This window comes from Galendromus occidentalis, unplaced genomic scaffold (genome assembly GCF_000255335.2).
Source record: "Galendromus occidentalis unplaced genomic scaffold, Mocc_1.1 scf7180000075612, whole genome shotgun sequence".
Classification (NCBI taxonomy): Eukaryota; Metazoa; Arthropoda; class Arachnida; order Mesostigmata; family Phytoseiidae; genus Galendromus; species Galendromus occidentalis.
In genome coordinates this window covers 190,527-210,879 of record NW_003803602.1, presented here as the reverse complement: position 1 = coordinate 210,879, position 20,353 = coordinate 190,527, and the positions used below count along the sequence as shown (strand labels likewise).

Below are 20,353 nucleotides of genomic sequence, written 5' to 3'. Positions count from 1 at the left end.
GATGCCGTCAGGCCCGTCCTCGACGAGGAGATAGTCAACGCAGCTGGCCGACGCAATCATGGATATGCTTAAGGGAATCCTCGGACCCGAAGTCGTTCAGCCCCAACGAGCAGACACCGGTAGTTCCTCAACGATGGCGTAGTACCTCATCAACGGCGGGACCGATTCCAGATCGCATGGATCGCAACAATGGGTGGAACCGGCTTCGGTATTGGTGTCTGATATTTTCCCCGCGTTTTTTCGGATTGAAACTCTCACGATCCAACCCATCGCGGTCCCTATCGGAATTATCGCCCGTTAGCCGAGCATAATCGGCGCAGTTGAGCTTCGGGATGTACAGTAAAAGCTCGTTATAACGACCCCCATTACAACGAGTTTCTCGGTACAACGAACAAGGAATTTCTCCTGCTCTGGCCAGCTCGCCATAGGGATAGTGTTGAGTTGCATTCGTTACAGCGAAACTTCGGTACATCGACCCAGTTTCGTCGGTCCCTTCGTGTTCGTAGTAACGAGCTTTTACTGTATAGTCATCGGCTCGTTGCCCAGGTATCGATAACTTCTGGCTTGAATAATTCGAGAATCCCAACCAATCCATCAAATGTTGATAAATCGCGACGGCACAATACGAAGAGCAGGGGGCCGGGAGCATTCGAGTCGAGAATCGTCGGTGAGACCATCGAGTGTATGCGCTCATTAAGAGTTATTTATATTCGAGGATTATTGATTCACCCCATCTCACCGCTGAATATGTTCCACTCTGACACACAGCGCGCAGAAACTGTTGTTGCGGGGAACAAGTCGGAGGAGGAACTCCGACGGCAAAGTTCATATTGGAAACTCTTGTCGTCAGATTGGATCGAACGACACTCGTTAGCTGCTTCATCGAGGTGAATAAAGATTGCTCTGATAGGTTGGGCGCAAGCCCTTAGTTATCTCATTCGGGCCGGGAATCCTCATGCTCACATGAGCCGCCTCCATCCATGGTCGGGTATGAGTTCTCGCTTTTTTTCCTCGTCCAATCGATATCGGTGTCCTTTGGCCTGTTGCCTCCATCAAGCAATCCATAAGTCACTGTCGGTCCGTCCGTCTCTGCAGCCGGACGACAAGCGAACCGTCTTTCTGCGTCTCGGCGGGATCAGGTGAAGGCCGGTTCTTCAAGCTTGTGTCTCGAAGCTTTTTCGGCTGCTGTCTTGGCGCCACGGCGTCGCGGTCTCCGCTGCTCGGCTGCTTGCTTGTCGCGAACCATTCATGATTCATGCTTCAATAAGTCAGGAAGGACGTCGACAAAGGGCGACAACAACGACTTAACGATAGCGAAAGCAACCAGTGCTCAACAAACCAACAGCTCTATCGAATCTTCGCGTCACGCATTACATCCGGGCGAAGCGGCGTCGTCGGCGACGGCCCCGCAGTGAAAGTGAAGAAGGGATTAATCGATCAGTCATCACACTCTCTCTCTAACGCTCCGGAAACGTCGGGATAATTCCCCGAGACTCGCTAATGGACCTCGAGGAGTTCGGAGAACGTTCGAGTTCTTCAAACACTGCGGCAATGTCGCATCGCGCCCCGCGAGCGACTAACCCGCTGATTGGCGAGGGTGGTGTCGCACATCGTGGAATTGAGCTGATCCCTGTATGGCTTGCGCCCGCTCGGCGCATCAGGCACGCAGGAGAAAACCGGCACCATTTCCCCGATGGAAGTCGTCAAGCCGATAAGTTGATTCCGAAATCGTTCTTTTTCTGGATGAGCTGTCTTCTGTGACTAGACCCCCTCGTCCTTAGGCCTCTTACGGAAAACGCGTGGCATTGGCATCGGATGTCAGCCTCCCACGCTATTGATACTTACGTAGTACTGTGCATTTGCAGATGAGTTTTTGAGGCTGTTCCACGTGCTCAACTGCTCGACAGAGCCGAGTGACGATCCTTGTCGGATCATACGCAGTCGGTGGCGGAGGAGCAGGAATAATTCAACTCTGACTGAAAAATTCCCGACTGAACTCTCAGCTCACGACAGAGTGATTCGGTAGAGCCTCGTAGGGGGTGGAGAGCGCATTGTGCAAGATGCTCAAGTCTCCCCTGAACGACAGGCACTACTCGCTACGGAGTGTCTGCTGGGGAGAATCTTCAAGCTTCCGGCCTAAGCGGGAATATTCAGAACGGAGCGCGATGTCGTGTTCGAACGTATATTCCGTGAGTCTAAGGAATTATTTCTTTTCCGATCCGCTTCGTCTGTGCCTGGTCTGAACGTCTAGTTCGTAATCGATCAATGGATTTGTCCATCGATCCGTGAAGCCTTCCTCCTTCCAGCTCGTCCGACTCCTCCACCCCGAACGACGACGGATTCTATATTGCTTGTGGCGGGAAGCGAGTGAGAGCTCCGTACCTGCGCGCCACGTTCGGCCCGCTTACTCGTTCACCCACTCCTCGCTGAATTCCTGGGTCTTTGCGATCTACGAACCACAAACGCGGTTCACTGGGCAGGCGAGCCGACGGGCGGGCGGGCGGTCGGTCTAGCAAGCAACTTTATGCGGAGTAAATCAGGTTTGCAGTCGACGAACAGACGGACGACTCAGTGGGGAGGAAAAAGTCTCATATAATATTCATAGCCCGCGGTGCCGGAAGACGAAGGAGTCGTCGAGGACAACTTACACTAATCGAATCTGTGTCGATTAAAGCTCTCGCTTGTAGTGGTACTCTTGCTCGGCGGTTTCGCCGGACTCCAATTCTGATTCCGACTCGTTCTTCCATCAGAGGAGTTCACCGGATCCTCTCCGCGCCCCCTTCAACGAGCTTTCCGATTCCCAAATCTGAGATGCTTTCTATATACGGTGACCTCGGTTTGTGTTTCATGCTCTGCTAGCTCCGAAGGAAGAAGTTGACGCGTTGAAAATTGTATTTCGCATCCGAACGCTTGAATAAACTCGCGGGGCAGCGCAATCTGCCTGACGTACTCCCCAGATGAAGGTACAGGTGGCGCCCGCTGCCTGTCCGTTTCAGCACCTTAGCCCCCGCGTGGCGCCACCTAGCGGAACTTTTGGCGTCTCGTAGACTTGTCTGCCCTCGAGTAGTCCTTGGAGAGGACACCGTGGAGGGGAGGGAAGGTCGTACTACAATGAACACGGAGTAAAAACAGCTGATCCATTCATGAAGCCTAACGCCTCCGCCGCTCATAGGGAGCAGCACCGTCCGCACTCGTCGAACGATTTCTCGAGGCGTTGCAATGATCAAGGTGATCCTTCGTTCGATTGCAAACTCTGTTCGGTGTCAAAGTGGTTTTGCGGACAACACAAAGCTGTCCGACGTCGTTTCGAAGCCGAGAACACTAACGTTCTCCCGATACTGGGAGCGTGTCTCCGGTGGCCTCAAATTGGAGGGGGAATCGATGAGGAAACCAACTTTTCGTTCAGAAACTTCTTGTCACGCTTCTCAATCGGATTCTTCAGATCGGAGAATGAGGGAAACTCGACGAAGAAACTCCAATCGCCAGCCGAAGGAAGATTCGCCCGGAAGGATCCCAGCGAGATTGTCGGCATGTGGACCCAAATGAGGCGTTATTGGCATCATCGAAATATAAGCTATCATTGTCCCCGGGGGGCTAGGGGGGCTTTAGCTGATCCCAAAGAGCATTGGGAGACCTCTCTCCCCTTGTTCTGCGCGGCTCACGGCGGATCCGCGACACGAGCGATCGCTCAGAGTCACTGTGCTCGTCTGCGGCAACGGACGCCGCCGTTCTAGGAACCATGACGTGACCGCAATTCTCTGTCCCTTACGCGTGTCCCAGCAGACGGTGGCCCACCTGATCCCCAAGGCATGTCATCATGCACGTCGCACGCGACTGACACTACGACAACGCCAACAACAACAAGAGAGACCACAAGCGCTCAGCGACCGGGAGAGCGTATCTGCGCTCGACGGCCACAGCAGAAGGCTGAGAATGAAGCCAAATATCCATTTTCGAAATTGAGATCCGGGATCCAAGGTGTCAAGCGAGAGAGCATGAGTGTTGTACCCCGAGGGTGAGAGAAGAAGGAATCCCCGGAGGGAGCTGAGTTTGTCCATCGAGGAATGCGGGGTGAATACTTTCAGGAAATCGCCTTTCGCTCGTCGGAGGAGTTTTTCGATGCGGAAATCGGCGCCGAAACCAGAGCAAGCCAACCCAATACAAGCTGGTCCGCGAGCGTCAGCTGTCGAAGTTTAAAAAAGGCGGGGTGGTCGCAGAGAAAGAACAGCCACTTGGAGAAAGGAGAAATACGCTCTCGGGACCTCACGCCGACCAGCGGCCCACACTCTTTTCCGCTTACTCTCCTTCCCCGGTTTTTATCCTTGATTCTTTCGTGTTCGACTGCGCAGCTCCGAATTAAGTGACCGTAAAAAACAGCGCGAGAATCTCGCGGCGGAATCGTCGTCGACATTGGGCTTGAGAGTCTCTACTCTCGATCGTCTTCAGCGATGCAGAGGATGACTCGAGAATCGACTTGCTCTACACATTCGATAAGTCTAAAATGAAAGGAATCCAACTCACCTCAAACTTAGCATACATAAGGGACACCTCATCGCCATCATCTGGAAGGAATAAAATGAATTGGTAAGACGGCAGCGACCGGAAGCGTGTCCAGAATGTGTTCCCAGAATGGGTTTCTCCGAGAACAAGGGAATCTATTCCATCGCTCCGTTCGCTTTTCCTGGATAGGTATCCTACTGGGACATCTGCCGATGAACACTGGATTATTCTTCCTGGAGGATGTCGTGGATACATATGTACAGATGAACGGAATAGAGCTTGGGCTGGATTGGGATGGCTCAAGTGCTTTTCACTGTAGATCGTCTACCCCCGAGGGACGTCCTACCGGAGAACCACTCACGTTGTTCAGAGGATATCACCCTGGGGTAAATCGGATCGGAAAACCCAATCGGCTGCGAAGAGGCGTGCCAGAGAAGTGCTTCCAGAGACCCCATGAAACGCCGCATGCGATCTTCATAAATATTCACTGTCCTTATTCCGTATAGTCAACGCTGGCGCGCAACGTTAAAAGGTTTCACTTTGAGCTGTTCCGCTGTACTCTTCCGCTTACATTTAGGCCCACCGAAGGGCGGAACGCACAAAGCGGAAAGAAAATCAGTCGCAGTAGGAGCTTCCGACTGTTTACACCGCTTGTCATGAATCTTGTTTAGCTGTTGTTGGAATAATTCTCTAACGGAACGCGCCTGGCGCTTTCCTTCGTTATTCCCCCAGATTACTCTTCGTGAACGCGCTCGCGCGCTCGTGTTTCCCCACTCTTTGGGTCACGTCTAGAACCCATCGTCTGAGCTCCGTGTTTCGGATTTCCGAGCTATAAGCAGAGCCTCGACCGTTCGAAACAGAGATCACCGCAAACAAGCATCAGTTCCTGGGAGACGCAAACTCTTGGGCAAAGCTTCTCCTTCCCAAAATGAGGCAGACTTATGGAAAAGTCTGCGCGAATCCCTTTCCGCATGGAGGGCCAGCGAGAGTAGGAGTAAAGCTAGCGTCTTCAATCACGGCTAGAACAAGGAATTCCAATACTGGCAATTGCAGGGTGGAATCGTTGTTTTTCCTTTTTCTACTGTGTTATCGGATTCACTACTCTGTCTGGTGAGACTCTGTCTCGGAAGAACGTTGAATCAGCAGCACCAGCCATCCAAGGAGTTCGCCATCGAGCCCGCTCGACGCCTCGATCCCGGTCGTTCATTAAAGCAAGCGCTCCGCCGACTTCGGCACTTCCACAACGATTAGTATCCCCTGTTATCGCAGCCTCATTCTGGAGCCCACCATGGCAGACAGGACGCTTGGGGGGTCTGTCTCGGCGATGCAATCGTTAGGACGACGACTTCGAGCTCTAATCATCGGGCCCTATTACGGAAGGAAACGCCCGGTCCGCCAGCCGTTCCCGGATTGATAAGTTTTATTTCTCCCAGCTAATAGACTCTGCTATGAATGAATTCATGGATTATCGGAGCGATTCAATTCATCAACTTCTGCCGAAACTGAAGTCTGCAGAGGATATATTCGAAAATACATATATTCGAGAAACCTCGATTAGTTCCGCTCGAAGTAACACAGAGTTTGATTGGGTTGCGTGGATCACCTGGATGAGAATGTGTTCGGTTGCGGAAAACTCTGTCTGCAACAATGAACCCCCCTTGCTGCTACGTCCACCGGAACCATCAACGATGGCTACGACAACGACGCCAGACGCCGCGAACTCATACGTTATCCTTTTACTGTAGAGGCGGAGTAGAGGAGCGTATCTCACTGCAAACTTTGTACTTTAACTGGCGGCGTCTTCTGCTCGAGGCCGAAACAGCTTCGCAGCTTGTCTGGCCGGAACCTCACCGAACATCACCTGCACAGCTAACGGTAGCAAAAAGAAAAAACGCCGCGCCTTCACCACCAGCGCCAGCAGAACTATCGGAAAACGGAGCCGCCCGACTGTGCCACGGTAGTAGAAGTCACCGGCTGCGGTGAAAGTAGCCGCCACACGGCTTCCTGGAATGCTCCCAGAAAGCCATACGGAGCAACCATGGAAAAATACTATCTGAAAGAAGGAAATGAAGACAAGTAAACAGCAGAGCTCGGGTGAACCCCAGCAACAACCTCGACCGACCGACCGAGCATCGGTCGACGTCAAAAAACGCGGCGAGCGAAGAGGTAGCCCACCGACAGGCCGCAACGAGTAAAAACAGACGGCGGAAACGGAGACTGCGATGGCGACGGTGGCATTTGTGACGGGCGGCGTCGAGCGGGAAGAAAAACGAACAAAGAACCACTGCTGGATGTAGTAGTATGTAGTTGTTGAACGCCTGAGACTGCGCAACCGCAGCTGAACAATCCTCTTTGCGAAGAGCTCCATTGTCGTCCGGGGGCACGCGACAGACATTCGGAGTATCCACAACGGACTCACTCCCACCATCCGCCGATTCCGTCGTCCCTCGTGTTCCTCGCCACGGACGAGCGAGCTCGCGAATGCGCGGGAGGAGCAGGGGATGAGATAAGACTCTCCGCAATTTTCCAGTTTTTCCTCTTCTTTGGGCCCCACGCCATTAGTTACAGTGACGATAGCGATGCGTGGTAGCGAGGGTGGTGTAGAAACAGCCATGTTGGCTATTCGAGCGAAATTATCGTGTTCGGATTAACACCGTGAGAAAATAGCGTGGTCATGCAGAAGTTTCCCGGAACCGACCTTGCCGCTAGATCGCGGAGTTCTATCAGAAACTTTACTCGTTCATCTTCCGAACCTCAGAGCCGTTTCGGAAACGTCGATCCTGCCTCTCCCACAGATTATATTGCGTCTCCTGAAGAGCGCATCCTCGACAGGATGATCACTCCGCTCATCGGACAGGGTCCTGACGAGGGAAGTCAATCCCTGGGAGCGACAGCTCTGATGAACACCCACCGCGACGACCTCCCCATCCTGAGCTAAGTCTCTCGAACGCTCTCAAGATTTCCTCCTCCACCGTAAGGACTTTCTCCGGACTCCGAACGATCGATATGTAAAAGCGAAAAAACTTCCGAGAGCGCACAGGGACCCGGACTCAACGCGCCGATCGAGTTGGCTACTCGTCCTCTTATTCGAATCTGAGTGGTGGGTACGGTGGACCCGGAATATTTGTTGTACGAGGCTCGAGGCCTGCTTCTTATTCCGGGCACCGGAGAATCCAAGTTCGCTCCCGGGGCCACGCATCAGGGACCAGCGGAAACCAAATGATCCGAAAAATTTTCAGGATGCAAGCGGCTCCGTCGACGTTTACCACCGTCGAGCTCCACTTCTCGTGCTTCAGCGCCCGCTCGGAATCGGCTACCGTGGCGGTTGGTGAGGGGGTCGGCGTAAGGGAGTATTAATGGCATCTGCTCTCCATGGTCCTTCCTCCTTTTCTGCTCTCTGGGGCGTTGTGCTTGGAACATCCGACTTCTCTGAGTCTCTTCCTATACGCACGAGGGGCCTGAGGAATGTGGATTTCCCCTCCATGTTTTCGACGCAGCCAGCGCTATGGGTACCTGCTATTTTCCTCCGAGTAAATGACGGCGTGCAATATTTTCCGCTCCTCCGATGATGATGATGTATCGGGAACCCCGTCCCATCCCCTATATCGCCTTCGAGCTCCGTATATATTGGAGCGGATCGACAGCCATGAATCGACGCGGATCGCAGCGGGCATTGAGATCAATACGGGGCGAGAATTGAGGCCGTGCGATTTCTTTTTCTTCTGTCTCTAAGTTTTCCTAAGTTCCCTCTCCTAGTTTTCCCAAGTGTCGCTGAGTTTTCCCAGAACGGATATTAGCCTCGGAGTCGGAGTTTGTCCCCGTCGTTAGACTGACGGTCTCTACTTCTTCGGATATCTTCTCCTCTACAGACGAGTTCTCTCGGTGCCGCCAACGCTGGCCCTATATTTCCGGGCAGTATTTTTCTCCACTCTCGTAGGCCATATATAAACATTATCAACACCGATCCTGTGCTAGCCTGGAGTACTTCTTGTCGGTTCTTAAAGGAAGTGCCGCATTAAACGCGAGAGGGGGAATAAGCAGCCATCGATGAGGACATGGCGACAGTGTACAGTTAGAGTTGATTGTCATCATATCCAGATCGGGAAACTTCGGATAGAAAGTCTTCTAGGAAGACCCCTGCTCGGGGAGGGAGTCTTTGACCGGGAGGGGGGGAAGGATCGACGGTTCGACGGAAACGCCTCGGTTTTATGTGTTGCGGGAGAATCGGATATCGTTCAACATATCCTCAGACTCATCTGTGTATACAACTCCGTATCTCAGCGCTTCGCCGTCAACCCCACCAAATCCAAAGAGAATGTCACAACGAGGCGCCCAGCCGACAAAACCACAGGCGGCAAGGATTCCTGAAGAGCGTCTCTGATGCCGAGCACCTTCCGGGAGCTGTGATGCGCACGATCCATTATGGATTTTTTTCGAAATGAGCTAAGCAGCATGGAAAACAGCTCAGGCTCCTCAAGGGAAACTTGCGTAGGAAGGCTCGGGAACGCCACGCTTGGAGCTCGGATCCGCGGTTCTTGCCGTGACCTCTGTCGGTCCGCCTAAGCTCTGATGATCGATCCACAAGCGCTCCAACGACTCGAAACCCCCCCCCCCGGTACACCTCACCCTCGGTCGAAGTGTCCCGAAACGTGATCCTCTCAAGATCTTGAGAGCATCTCTCGACCGGGGACTCCTGCTCACTCAGAAAGAGTCGCTGTCGCTAGTCAGGTGTGGACATGACTGAGAAAAGGAATCCCCCTCCCTTCGGGGTGTTCGGCACCCACCAGATGGGGATCTTCGTCGTTGCTTTCGACGGGGCAGGCTCGTCGTTCAGTCGATAGCTTACAGAAGTTTCCTCTTCCCCGAGACTGCTCGAAGTTTCTCCTCGCAGACGCGAGGTTCTCTTGGAGTCGTTTCCCAGAGTTACCACAGGACTGAATGCCAGCATCGCCGGACTTTCCAGCCGCACGCCGCTTGACCGTGGAGGAATGAATGGGAGCAAGATGAGCGAACGAGAGAGAAACATAAAAATCAGGACGGGTCATTTTCTCATTTCGGAAGGTCGCGGTTGATGGTGGCACGCTCAGTCGGGCGGCGGAGACGTTTTTGCCAGATTTGCGTGTCGAAGACAGTGACGTCCTTTACGTCCATGACTTATATCTAATTGATTGCTCAGCGGAAAGAACTGCTGGGCACTAGCTGAGCCGTTTCGCAGCATTTTCGATACCATCGAATCCTCGTTGCGAGAGACCAGCAGTGCTCGTGCGCTCGGCCGATCCTCGATGAAAGAGATTCCCATAATTATGTATATTCAACGTCAAAATACCTCCTTGAAGGATTGGGATTCACGAGGAGTTTTTGGGCGAGGAGCAAATATTTCTCGAGAGAATCATGCCGCGATGGAATTGCGAAGAGCCGGTCCACATCTCGGTTTTCTCCCCCGATACGTTCTCACCGCATTGTAATCTTCGAGCATCGAGCGGGACTTGGAGCTTGACACCGGAATCGATCAGATCTTGGCTTGGTTGGAAGGCTCTCGAGACATTTTGACCACGCGTGACGGTGCGGCGGGAAACTTCCGCCGCGTAGGATCTCTCCTGGATTCGCATGCACTTCGACTCAAACGGGGAAAATTGATTCCTTCAATTCTCCTCGATCTCCGGTCAGCTATAACCTCGAGAAAGAAGATGGCTGTAGTTTGGGGATTAGGCGATGGGAACCCGACAACATCAAAGGATCTCATATTTTTTTCGTCTCCCCACTCGAGTCGGCGCTCGGTGGAGATTCACTGCGCGTATTCTCCTTCAGAATCGTTTTTTGATCCTCTACGAGTGCTCTTTGTGAGGTTCAATGGGATCTCCTGTGAATCATGTCCAAGGGTCCGCCTGACGGTCGTGTCTCGAACCTCTGGGCTCTGAGCTCGGTTAGGAGTTGGGACGCGTCGGACGAACCGACTCCTGCAGTGAACTCGGGAAATCTCGGAGCCATCCTCGAGTTAGGGGTTACTCTCTTCCACGGGACTCATCGACTACCCACAGCTCAGGGTGTATCCGTATTCATTGGCTCTGACGCTCCGAACAGCGAAGGGAAGTGACGCGGGCTTTTCCTGGAATGACTGACAGCTTATTTGCTTTGATCTCCATCGCCATCCGCTGTGTCTCTCTTCCGCCATTTTTTCCAAGCAGTTGAACTCTGTAAACGCATGAATGGGAGCGAATGGGTAAATGAAAAAATGTTCGGGACGGTGGGCGCTCACTCGAATCGAGATAGATTGTCGGACGCGGCTTGCATGACAGACGGAGCGAGGAATTCTTTTGACGGGAATGATTCCCTCGATGCGATTCGTCCGCGGGAAATAAAACAGAGATCTGCCACAGTTGTCGAATCGTGGAGCAGCTTACGACACCTTAGAGCGCAATGGTCGTCCATCGAGCTCGCTCGCCTCCCGGGAACCTAGCCATTTGCATAGTGCATCTCGTCTCTTTTCCGACCTCCGGCCCTTTCCAGAGGAGAAGAACGAATTCCCAGTAATCCATCCATTCCCAGGAAGAATATCTGAACGGGGAACTCTGTTGCTTTTTTCTTCTCAATTTAATTTTCGTTCCTCGGAGAAAACTCTGTCTGCATTCCTCTCGCGTGGAAGTCCGGCAGTCGGGTGACCTGGGTTCTTCTCTGTGGGGGCGCCGACTTGAAGATAATTTGCGAACTTCCACAGAGCTCCGCTATGTTTCGAAGCTTCCAATGCGTGCCTGCGGTTTATCGGAACTACTCATCAGATTCGTCATCTTCAAAATGGATACCGGACTCTGTCTTCAAATGGAGCATGCGCCGCCGGAGCCCCGTGCCGCATGCTCCCGTGACCAAATCTTCCCCCACTGGCCCTCCGCTTTCATTCAGGAACGTTTCGTCTCAAAATAGAATCAGCGGGGAAAAAACGAAGTCGGCGTGAGGTTGTAATGATGCTTTCGCTTGGCTAACTTTCATTCGGTTGCAGGAGGCGAAACGTCGAGCTTCTGCCCCACTGAAGGTACCAACCGCTGCCTGTTGACCGCTGCGTTCCCATCTGCATAAATGAATATAGAGTTCCCCGCTCGACGGCGAGCCCGACTGACGACCAGCTCGCTTCCTACGTTCGATCGATGAACGTTTCATCCGTCATTCGGGCATCCGCTGGCTCGGAGAGAGGAGACGAGGGAAATCAGGTCACAGGAAGAAAACAGATTCCTGTGGCTGGCGGAGAGCTTTCTTTTTTGGCGGTATTCTCATGTCGGAGGGAATATCTCCCACCCTCGCCCAGACTATTCGTACTTTGAGCGAAACCATCAGGTACTCTTCAAAGAAGATTTGAGCCCTCCATTCGAAAGCGACAGACACGTGGAGGTGACCATCCTCTGGGCACGAGCCTCTCCGAACGGGCTTTTTTAAGGCTCCGGAGGAGTGGTCGACGAAAACGCAGCTCAGCCGACCTAGCTCTTCTTGAATAGATATTCAACTGTCACCACGTGATGGAAATTCTCCGAGGGTTTCTGAGCGGGCAGACGAGCCTACAAGGACTCGTAGACGTGTAGAACGCTCCGAGTTGACTTCGTCGCCGACCATCAGGAAAGCCGTTACACCCCGAAACTCGGAAAACACCCTCTGTTTGCAATTGATTTCACTCTTGAATCACTTCTCGAATAGCAAGAGCTGAGCGGCCCTTCCCCGCACCGACGACGAACGTCGTACACGACTCAACGAGTTCGGGAACCATTTTCGGGTGCAAGGGAAGTCGTGTTCCTCTGGCAGCTGCTCCGCCAGCAGCAGGGAATTCGAGACTGTTTACGGTTGCCAGTTCACATGGCTTACCTGTCTGCGCCAGGACGACTCCTTCTGAGGCTCTTGCGAGTTTCAATCTCTCGAAAATAGAACTCTCGGGATGCAGTTTCGAATCTTCGTTGCCTTCTTCTCCCCTGCACGTTCTCCATCAATCTGGTCAGGTGGTCAAGTGGGCGGCGTTCTAGGCTCTCGGAGACCTGGAGTCGCATTTCATTGTGAGGAACGTCGTCGAAGATCGCGTCATTGATTTCAGTGGAGACTTAGGAGTGGATTCTCGTAGGGGCTCATGGTATGATACTCCTTGAGAATTCATGATAGATATTCATGAACATTCATCATCATTCTAATCGCCGGGGCTCACTCGAGAATCTTCCATGAGGTCTTTAGCGGGGGTTCATGTTGTGAGGATTTCATAGGGAGGCTTCAGTTCCGTCTCCCGTTCAGATACGCAGCCCTCAGACTCCCCGGTGGTTTCGCTCCGTCATCTTGACCAGCTGTGGATTTCGTATCCACGGATACCCTGAACGCTACTAGACGCGTTCAGCGAAGAGAAAAGGCTGACGGCATGCGTCCGCTGGACCACCGTGCCCTCTGCAGGAAAATATCGAAGTATCTATCTGTTCTCGGATTCTGATCGGCGATCTGTCCGCCAATGATATGAGCGCGATAGCTTTACCGCTCCCTTTTCTATGGGATCGTACCTGGCGAACCAAGCGGCCATGTCATATAATAGTTGGTTTTGCTCTTCGCGCAGGTAGTCTCGCCTCCATAGACCCAGGGCTCCCGGAGGCGCGGATCTCCTCATTTCTCTGTTGCTAGACCACGATAAGCCGGGGAGCCCCAGATCGAAAAGACATCGTATGATCGACTTCGACCGAAAAGAACGTTCTGCGTACGCCTCACCCACGTTCGTCCCAAGATATTCATCCAGAGATATGGCGGTTTTCATGGGGACAATGACGAAAAATCACCCATAATCCGTGACATCGGCCGACGGACCTTCACTTTAGCGCGCTAGGGAGCCTGTGACCCGGCTATTTATGATTTATGTGGATATTCGTTTGTCATACGACAAAACTCAAGAGACGAGGGGGTCCGAGGCATTATGCCCCGATCTGGTCCCCGTTGACTGACCGGGAAAGCCGAGCTCGAGACTTCCGAAGGTCTGAGCAAATCTTACTGCACTCGGATTTTCTATCCGAATGCCGCTGCAGACAGACCACTAAGCGTGGGAAACACATTAGCGATCCTGACCACATCGCTCTTCTTCGCCCCAACTCTCTCCTTCGAATCCTCCGGTGGGCTTCGACCTTTCCGTCCGTGGCGCCGCGGAAACGGAGTAGCGGACAACGAAAGAACGATCGCGGCGGAGCCGACGTGAGCTTTATTTAATAAAATAGAGCCACCCCGACCGCAAACGATTCGCGCAACGTTGGGTTCCGTGTTCGCTCCTCGGAGTATTCAAAGGGATGGGAAGAGGAGCGCCAACAAGCTTAAATTTAATAAGCTAGACGAGACGCGACGAAACGAATTAAGCGAATCTGAATGGGCCCATTCTGAGCTTGACTGGAACGAATCACAACTGCTCCTTCCGTCTGTCCGTTCTTTCCCGAATGTCCTCTCTGCACCCGCCCCCGCAAGAGCTGCGTCCACAGCCCTGCTGCTGCTGTTGATGGTGCCGCGATTGTTGACACGTCGCGGAAAAGGAAATCGCATGTAGCCTCTATAGGATTGTACGGTAGCGGTTTTTTGTAATCGCGTTATTTCCGAGGGGGACGGGCTGGCGGTGGACAACTCCGTCGCCGGCAGGGACCAAGGGGCGGCACACGGACGGATTCGAGGGAAATAGCGCGACGCAAGAGGGACGTTCGGCCAATGGCTCGGTGGAAAAAGAAGAAAACATGAGAGAGACAGGAGGGGATGCTGTCGTGTCGGAAATATATTGTTATGCCGCGGGCCTATTATGGTTGGCCGTCTGCCTTCTGTCAGCCGACTTCTACACTCCGCGCATCGTCTTGTCGCTCCTTCGGCCATATGTGACTCGGAGCCAATGACAGCGATGACTACGACCGCCACGCGACGTCGACGACAATAGCCTTCAGTCGCTCGTCTTCGGTAGCTCTCTGACTGTTTCGATCTTCTCCACCCATCGAATGACGTGCATGTCTTTCGACTCGCTCTCTGTGCTCGTGCCTGTGCTGCTCGCGAGGGAGCATCGTCCAGGTCGACGGTCCCGATCCCCGTTCGTCGGCGCTTCACAGGCTCGCAGCTCCGCTCAAGCAAGGACACAATAATTAGGAAAAACCCTCGGTGTCCATTGTGAAGTTCGGGCGGAGCGATTTGATCTCCTTTGGGTGGTTGTCTCCGAGCTGGAGAGGAGGAGAATCGCGCCCTCTGGATTATCCGTCGGAAAATGCGTTGGCCAATAATCAACCGAACGCTCAGTCGAAACCGCTCAATGTCAACGATCTGCTGCTGACTATGACAAACTCGGTCATTTTTTTCAGCCCGCAAGACCAACTCCTCTGCTCGGTGTGTTCCATCCACTCATCCTAGAGGAAAGAGGAGCACTTAGACGTTTGGTTGACTCTCCGCCCAGATGCTGCTCGGCCAAACCGGTAGGCACACTCCGTCAGAGGTGTGTTGAAATCCATCGGTGCCGCTGTTGGGACTTCCTTTTCTTCTCCTACTGCTCTTCCAAACACCCACTTAAGTGGAGCCGCTTCGGGATACGCCAAGCCTTTCTTCTTTGCACGCGGACGGCATCGAGCTCCCTCGTCTGTAAGAGGTAGCTGAAGGCTGTGGGAAGCTCAAGGTGAGAAGATCCGGCTCTTGCTCCGCGCGCGCCTTCCCCTTCGGTCACGCGGGGAGCGCGACGAATGAGCGGACATTCCCAAATCGAAGCCGGAGGCTCGATCGAGGGCCAGAGACGGGAGAGGATTGACGCTCAAAACTCCCCGTATGACGCACAATATCGCAGACGTGACACTACCTAAAATGCCGCGGCAGCTTCCATCCGCGAGCGAGCGAGGATCCAGCGATACTTTCGCTCGAAGAAACCTTTTCTCCCGGAAAGTATCGCACCGAAAAGTCCGGACGAGTGGCTATGAGGACAGACGTTCTGCCCGCGAGGGGACTCGGCCCATATCTCTCAATTCTGCGCTATCGGTACCGTCTTTCCGGCATTAAGCTCTCGATTCATTGCGATCCGGACCAGCGCGGTCCCGCGGTCTAGCAGAGATTCGTTTCTTGCTTGAGCTTCCTCCCCCTCTGTAGGCTGGAGAGTTGTGGTTTTTTCTGCTCTTCCTTCCGTCCTTCCGGCTTGCCCTCTTTGTTGGTCCAATATCAGGCGTTCGTCGATCGTCAACAAAGTGAACGTCGGAGGTCTTGTGGCGAGTAACGAACTACATACAAGAGAGCGATGCTTAAGTGCCCTCTCAGAAAGGACTGGCCGACCAGCGGCCACCGACGTGTATTCCTTCTCCCGGCCTGTTCTGTCCCCGTCCCCTCCAGAATCGGTTGGCATGGATCCACTGCCAAAAATCATCGATTGATCCATTCATTCTTCGGCTCGTGTTTTTCCTTTGGCCAGAAGCATTCACCCAAGATGATTGTCGAGATGGTTTCGCAAGCATGCTCTCGAGCGAAGAAATACAGGGGAGGAACAGAGCCAAACAGACTGGCCGGCTGCTCGAATTCTAGTCCACGAATGTTGATACCTTGCGTCCGGGTGCAGAATTTCCCGAGCACCGATCAGCTCCTGGGGTTTTCAGGACGGAATCGGAGGTGCACCCTCATTTTCGCGGCTGATTTCCGAGATACTGATTGAGTTCCGGGAAGCGTAATGGGAGTACGGCACGGGAACATGCAAACCTCATCACCCCTTGCCTTTCTCAGATACCGTTCTCGACGATCGATTCCTCATCTGCGCGATGACCACGGTTGAGACAAGAGGTTTTGAAGAGCAGTCGGAGGTTAGCGGCGATCCGCATTCACTGTGTTTGAGGATCTTTTCCCAGGGGTCGCGGAGTTCTGAACAGAGTTGAATTTTCAATGTAGAGGCAGATTCTGTTTCGACACTTCCCACGGCTGCTCGGTCTCCCGAGAGGGTCGCTTCCCCGATCGCACTTACGCACTTGCCTACTAATTACATAGAAACTTGACTTATGGGACCCTCGTACAAAGAGACCAACGGTGTTATCGGACCACTTTCTTCTAGAACCGATTTCCCCGCCCATGGAGGTCCATATTATTCCGTGGGACCACCTGAGCCACGGGACCAAGGACCACCTCCCCGGGATCGAGGGTCTCCATTACCTGAGCAATCGGACCGAAAGCTTCCGAACGTCTCGACTTCATCATCAGAATAGAAACATCGATTGTCTCGTGGGGCCTGCCGTTATGCGTGAATGCACGTCTCGCCTTGCGTGCGCATTGCCAGACAGGCAGGAGAAGACGTCAGAAACCCACAAACCAAGACTCCGATGACGAGGTGATGCGTTAATTTCGGAGTGCGACGAAAAACGGATTCCGGTAACTGGGATGATGATTCAGGACAAAGCCAGGTCCTTGGCACGCAAAACAGGGATGCAAACTTCTCGGCAAGGAAGGATGGCTCGAGCGCAAAACTTAGTCAGGTGCGGATTTTACGTTTTTAGAGGTTGAAAAAGTCCTAGCCTGAGCCACAAGACCACATGAGTTATCGGACCAAATTTCACCGGCACCGCGGGCGGTCCGATAGGACAGCTTTCACTGTATATGTGTGTTTGTTCGGCTCCGCGACCTCCGAGGGGGGCGATGTCCCCACTGCGGCTCACAAGGCCGATTATGCGGTTGTCTCTCGTCTCATTCTGTGGGTGGGGGATCGCGACGCTTGCGGCTCCAGCGAGCAATCGAGAGACTTCAGTGGGGCGGCTCAACTCCGTCCATAACATTGATAACATTGATCCCTCGTATAGCGTGGTCGCCGTCGACCGCGAAAAGAGTTTTCTGAAGTCGGAAGGCTTAATCCCGGTCAGGATCCGGGAAAAATTTCTCCAAGAAGAGAGGCGGAATCCGCGACGCAACTCGGCCGAGCCTCGACGAAACAGGACAAATCACTCGCGGCTGAGCGGGAGAAGGGGGAAGACCCCAGCTGGCTGGTTATTGAAGTTCTGGAGAGGGAACAAGATTCTCGGATAGACGGGGAGGAGCTCAACCTCGAGAATGAAGGGTGTCAAACTCTCAGCATGGAACTGATTGGGGGAAGACGGGAACATTTTCGGCGACAGGCGAGGACAAACCTTTGACGGGACTTTCGGACCGTTGGACAAGAAGTGGTGATGAGCCGGCTAAGGAAAAGCACAGCAGCAAGCCAACGAACTCTTCCCGAAAACGCTGGGTAAAGAGCTGGCTCAGCACACTTGCGACGAGTGCAAGCGAGCGTTTGTTCGTCCAACGACTTCTGATGTTGGCTTAGCTCTGCGACGCAGTCATTCGTTTCCCCAGTCGCATCGATTTCCCTACCCACGATTGGTCCCTAATAGCAATGTCGATCGAATCATGAGTCGACGCGATGGATACTTAGACATACGTCCTCTGCTTGATTCTTGTTTTGGCTTCCTGAAGTCTGCGAAGTTTGTCATGGATGAAGGCAGCCAGCAATTCTCGGATGTCGAACTCGAGTACGAACTGCGTGAAGTCGCACAACATTGCATGTGTACATATATGCTACACAATCCTCGCTCTCGGGTTGAGGAAATATATTCGAGTGAGGTCTTAGAGTCCTTCGGCAGTCTCCCGTGGATCCATCTCGTCTAGTTATTGAGAGGACAGGAACTACCTCCTGATCGTCGGCATCCTCATCGAAACTTTACACTTCAGATATCAGAGGGAGTGAGGTCCTCTTTCATTATCATGCCGCGCTGCTAGCGCAAGGTTCCTCGACTTGATGAGTCTCGCAGCCATCTCCTTCTGGAATGCCTTTGTGGTCTATGCTAAATCAATCGGCTGAGCAACTGAATAATTCTGCGAAGAAAATTGCGAAGGGTTCGGAGTACGGAACGTTTGCTAGGAACGGAAGGACTCACCGGGGCGACCTGAAAAACGGAATAAACGCCTTTTGTCAACTCGAAGACCAACGTCCGAGCCGCTCAGAGAGCGACCGACGGGCTCGCGAGCTCGAGGAACGTTCGGATGGTCGGCTCAAAACCATGGACACGGTCCGACCAAGCGCGAGCACAAAATGACTCTCCAACACAGACAATTACGGAATTCCGTGCTGCATATGCCCGTGTTTCCGTCCGGGTCTCCAGCTTGTGCTGTCGCAGGACGAATGGGTCAGGACTAGCCGCCTTCGGAACTGCAACAGTGTGATAGCAACTGAGGGAATCGGATATGCGGATTCCAGTCGCCACTGTTCCTCTGCTTGCCATCCAGCCAGCGATCAATGCTGGCCTTGTCTGCTCGCTGCCGCCGCCGCTGCTGCTGCTTCACCGGCTGTGTGGTGGGCTTTTTCCTCCCATGCGTTTTTCCACCATTTCCCTCTTGTTTGATGCAATGATCCAGGCGAGCCAGTGAGTGAGCGACCGCCCGACTGGCCGGCTGGCCGGCAAGCAGGCCGACCGGCCCTGGAACGTTCGCGAGTGCGGGAGCTGTTCTCTTTGCCGGACTCCCGCCGCACCCGTACCTGGCTGCTGGCCGACTGACTGGTTTGTGCGTTCGTTGCCTCGTCGGTCGGTTGGTTGGTTGGTCGGTCGGTCGGTCGGTCGGTTGGTGGGTTCGTTCGTTCGCCCGTTCACTCAGTCACTCGCTCGCCTGGCCGAGAATCCGTTGCCGCCAGTATGGAGCCAACATCTATTATCATGTGTCTCAGATCGGCTGTTTGAGCCAGGCAGGAGACCGCGAGCAGGCGGGCGCGCCAGTCGCTGGCCAGGTTGACAAGCCCGATAGATCGAGGAGCCGGAGACTCAAGGATAAAGGAGGATAGACGGAAAGAGAAGGAAGAAGGAGCAGCAGAGACAGGAGAAACTACCAGACTGCCGTCTCGGCTCTGGGTCGGCCTCCCAGAATGACTGCCCCGGAGACGACGACCCCGCCCGGAAGGAGAAGCAGGGACTGTGTTCGCTCCTGCCTCCGCCCGCTACGATACCCGGAAGGGGCGATGAAGAGCAGGTGGAGTGGGATGAGAGGGTCCTTGGCATTCGGCCAAGAGGAGACCCCTTCGCTCAACGCGGCGACGACGACGACGGCGGCGTCTGCAGCATACCTTGTACCGGTGAGCACCGACGGGAGTAGCGGCAGCGGCCCAGTTATGTTCATGACATTCTTGTCTCCGCTGGCTCACTTTTTGTTCTTCGGTCTTCTGGTCTTCACGTGCCTCTCCCAGTTGTCGACGTACCCGCCGCTGCCATTGAACGAGGGGGCGCGCTCGCACTGGAGCCGTCGCTCCTCCTTTTCAGCGTAACAAGAGCTAAGAGAATATTTATGCTTTACGATGAGATTCTTTGTTTGCGAGACCGCGGCGCGATTCTGCTCTCAACGAAAAGAGAGTCTCACGGGGCGACGCACCTCCGACGACGAGCTTATCCGAGCTCCCAACTCCAGATATAAATCCCCAGATCCCGTTCAACCGGGACTCGGGAGCCGGGCGTGAACGCTCTAAGATTTATGGTGTCACGTCGCTATCCGCTTTTTGGGTCGGCGAGCATGATGGGCATTCATTCTGTACCTCCTTACCAAGTTGTCTCTTTGCTCTGCGATCTTCGCACGTTGGAATACGCGTTCCTAGGAGCCCCGGTCTTCGTTTCACGCTCGCGAATCACTTGAACCCACAGAGGATCGAACGGCTGAGGCTCTGTGAGCGGATCGGGTTGCAATCGTGACTTAGAACGGCTCTTTCTGTCGAACATTCATACTCATTTGTCTTATCGGCAGACGTCTCACTTTTTGGCAATACAACTCGCTGCGTCTCTCTCTGCCGCATCGTCGGATATCGCGGGTCGACTCTTCCCCTCATCCTTGTGGGTCACCGTCCGCACTGTTCGTTTATTTTGCCGAC

General features: G+C 53.7%; 1 protein-coding gene across 1 annotated transcript in view; it reads right to left on the bottom strand.

Moving 5' to 3' along the window:
* Nucleotides 1–20,353, bottom strand: part of LOC100899589 (sodium bicarbonate transporter-like protein 11) — a 134,549-nt gene that overhangs the window by 70,440 nt on the left and 43,756 nt on the right. The window contains exon 2 of the mRNA XM_018640437.1: nucleotides 4,522–4,562. Coding sequence (XP_018495953.1) covers nucleotides 4,522–4,562 — 41 coding nt within the window. The remainder of the gene's footprint in view (nucleotides 1–4,521; nucleotides 4,563–20,353) is intronic.